Source organism: Elaeis guineensis, chromosome 7, assembly GCF_000442705.2.
Source record: "Elaeis guineensis isolate ETL-2024a chromosome 7, EG11, whole genome shotgun sequence".
NCBI lineage: Eukaryota > Viridiplantae > Streptophyta > Magnoliopsida > Arecales > Arecaceae > Elaeis > Elaeis guineensis.
Window position 1 is genome coordinate 80,526,951 of NC_025999.2, and position 3,722 is coordinate 80,530,672.

Below are 3,722 nucleotides of genomic sequence, written 5' to 3' on the forward strand. Positions count from 1 at the left end.
AGAAATCATATCAAATCAAAAGATTAAAAAAAAAAACAAAAAGATCTAAGAAGTTATAATACCAACTAGTTTTAATCATTAAGCCACTATTTGGATGTCTAATAAAGCAGAAGTTGCAATTGAGAGGTCACCTTGCAAAAGTTTCAAGCATCAAGAGAAACTGCCAATGCACCCCATCTCTCACAGCTATGATAATAACATCCAATAAAAATATTCTCCTAATAATGAAGGTATGGAAAACAAAGGTCCTTCAATCTCTCAAATTTCACAATAGACACAGTTTCTTGCTTAAAGCTTTCTCATGCAAGAAGATACTACGAAAAGATTGACTACTTGGGCATCCAACATGGCCCAGAATGTTAAGGGTGAATAAAACATTAATAAGAACTCATCAATTTGATTATACAAAATTTGACATATTGAATTCTTTGTGCAGTGTGGGAGCACAAGCAAATGTTCTCTGCAATTAATATGGTCTTCATAACTTCAAGGGGTATAGTAATTCAATGGCAGCTTATAACATAATCATGACAAGATTTCATAAGTCAAATCATCCAAAAACATAATTTCCCAAACAGTCTATTCTCCAAATTTGGAATGATCAATTGCTACGACGTCTATCCAAATGCTGCATAATAAGATCAAAGAAAAGGTGTCTAACCATAGAACACAAAGTGTCCATATTTCAACACTCTTCATTACATCATTTATGACATCAGTGAAAACGAGGTTTCATGCAGCATATAAAGAGACCCATTAAAACCACCATAGTAAAATTAACCAAAGATATTGCATTGAACATTAGTCAGTCACTGTTTTGGCATATCAAGCTCTTGGTCGAGCACAGATGGAGTAAATCAATTGCAGCTTGAAATTCATGACATTTTCCAAGAGTTAACTGAATTAATCAGACACCTATTATCAAGTAGAAGAACGCATGCATGCAAGCGAAAGTAGCTCCAATTAAATCCTAGCCATAAAAATGCATCCTTAATAGCAAGAACTAAGAATTACATTGAATTGTTCACAAAACAACAGTGTATTGAAACAAGGGTGATTACAGCACTAATTCTATTTTCCGCACTACTTCCAACTTGTTAATTAGCATGAGAGTTCGAATACACATCTAGCTACCATCTCATCCTCAGCCTCTAAAGTTCCTAACTTCTCAATCCTGAACCCAATCAATAGGGCCAACAAAAGAAAACACTACAATGAAACAACACCCAAAAGATGTCAGCTCAACAACAACAACATGTAAGCACATATCTGCTCATAGTAAAATAAAGCACTCACGCTTCAGGGGCACTCTCTTGTGTCTCCCCCGTTGCCACTTGCTCACTCCCCTGCTCCACTACAGCAGCCACATTAACCTTCTTCGGAGGCCGGCCACGTCTTTTGACAACAGGCACCGCTGCCTCGTCTGCCCCCGCTGCCTTCTCTTGAGACTTCTTGGCCGGCTTCGGCAAGGGTGGCGCTGCCGCCTTCTTTGGCCGACCCCGACCCCTCTTCTGCGTCTCACCAGATGGAGCGGCATTGACATTCGGCACAGCAGCCACCACCGTCGTGTTCTTGCGTGGCCGACCAGGCTTCCTTTTCCCATCCGGAGCAGCTGCGGGCGCTTTGACGACCTTCGAGCGTTTGGGCACGACGGATGGCACGGCCGACTTGGGCGGCCGACCGCGCTTCTTCTTCTCACCCGTCGGCGGCGGCGCCACCTTGGCCATCTTCGGTGGCCGGCCCGGCTTCCTCTTCGCGGGCGCCGGCGCGGCGTTGGGCTTGGACCTGGACTTCACCTTAGGCGGAGGGGCGGGGAGATTTTTTCGGGGCCGGCCGCGGGGTCTCGGGCCGGGTGCGGGGCTAGCCTCCGGATTCACAGGCTTGACGGTGATGGAGATCTTGTAGGAGTTCTTTACCATGTGGAGAACTCCCTTGTTCTTGAGGCGGCGGAGGTGGTGGCCGAGGAGGGCGGCGTGGGTCGGCGGCAGGTCGGAGTAGGTGTCTCCGATGAACTTCGATATGGCTCGCCGGCTCGACCCTCCCCTCTCTTTCAGCGTCCCGATCGCGTTCAGAATCATCTGAAAATGGGGAGGAAAAAAAATACAAGAACCATGAGAAAAAAACTCAGCTGCAAAAATGAAGAGAAAAAGGACGAATTATTCCTACCTCCTTGTATGGTGGGTGCTGCCGGTAGCGGCCGGCGGCGGCGGCGTTACCGGGAGAAGCAGAGGCCGCGGCCGCGGCGAAGACCATCTTGGAAGAGAGAAAGGGGGAATCGAGGAACTGAGAAAGAGAGAGGGTAGAATGGTGGGGGTTTGTTTTCTTTTGTTTTTTTTATACTGGGGAAGGGAACAAAAAGAGTAAAGGTTGATGGCAAATATCGGACGGTGGAGAAAGGAGGGACGGACAGAACTGATGGGGAGTTCACACGGATCGATGAGGTGGACCGTTTTTTAATTGAAAATTCTGGAGGGATTCAGAGCAGAGGAAAAACAAACGAAATATAGATGGACTTATTCTCTCTGACACCCATCATGTGCTCTGCGAGCAGGTGGGTTGCACTTAAATGTTTTTAAGTGGTCCCTACCAACCTGTGAGAAGGGCTATTTTTTATGTTGTGGAGACAAGGTCTCCTTCTGAAAAAGAAAATAGGATACTGGGCACATCATAGATGAACATGGGGGGAAGCATAAATAAATAAAAAACGAAAAAAAGGCCGCTTTGATGGGGAGCAGGGGCGACATAAATAAATAAAAGTATTTTTTATTAAAATAAAAGGTTGCTTCGAGTCCTTGAGGGTTCTTTACATAAGTAATATTAAAAAAAAAAAATTATAAAATTAATACACACACCAATTTATTTATAGAATCGATGTAAAAATATAAAATATTATTTTAAATAATATCTTTTAATAAAAAAATCATTTGAAATGGTGTTCCTTCACTCCATATCATCTCCTCCCTTCATTTCCCATAAAATCAAAAAATTAATTAAAAAAATATATAATGATACTTTTGAAAATATTATTTTAAATGACGTTTTCAAAGATCCATACCACTTAAACTCCTTCTTCCCTTCTATTTTTCGTTCTCCGCCTGTTCACTGCCGAACTTCACCCTTTCTCCACCCGTTCACCGTCAATCCCCACTTCGACCGCTCCGACCGATCTCCGACGAGCTCACTGCACCGGTAAGCCTCTCTTCCTTCTTCTCTCCCTCTTCCCCCTCTTCTCTCCTTTGCCGGCGACGACCGCCCCCCAACCCCCCCGGCCCCTGGCCGGCGGCAGCCCCGCCCCCCCTTTGGCTCGGCGGCCACCCTCTTTTGGCCAGGCGGCAGCCCCGTCCTTCTTAGTTTCAATTAATGACGATGAAGATGTCCAAGAAATACTGATATTATTTTTGAAATATTTAAAATATCGATTTTTAGAATTATATATTGAAAAGGAAGATGTATCGCACTTTGGGTACTATAGTGGGTTTTTAACCCAAGAGGGCAATACTCTTGGGCCTTCCTCGCCTTTCGTAACTCCTATGATGCAAACCGATAGTGTTGAGACCATGTTTGCAGAACAACATTTTACTACTGCTGGCCCTAGTTGTCCAATTATTTAAAGTCCTATGGTGACTTCTTTTGTGATGTCTTCTGCTATGGTGACTTCTCCTATAGTGGAAGTAGTAGTAAGTGCGGGATATGACACTCATATAGGGGATGATGACTGGGTA

The 3,722-nt window shown here is 44.2% G+C and overlaps 1 protein-coding gene across 1 annotated transcript; it reads right to left on the minus strand.

Annotated features, from left to right (window-relative positions):
• Positions 1-983: 983 nt before the first annotated feature.
• On the minus strand, positions 984-2,327 carry LOC105048882 (uncharacterized). Its single transcript, XM_010928358.4, has 2 exons — positions 2,167-2,327; positions 984-2,078 (listed from the first exon to the last, which is right to left on the minus strand). The coding sequence occupies exons 1-2, from the start codon at positions 2,251-2,253 to the stop codon at positions 1,293-1,295; spliced, it is 873 nt and encodes a 290-aa protein (XP_010926660.1). The 5' UTR covers positions 2,254-2,327; the 3' UTR covers positions 984-1,292.
• Between the last annotated feature and the right edge of the window lie 1,395 nt (positions 2,328-3,722).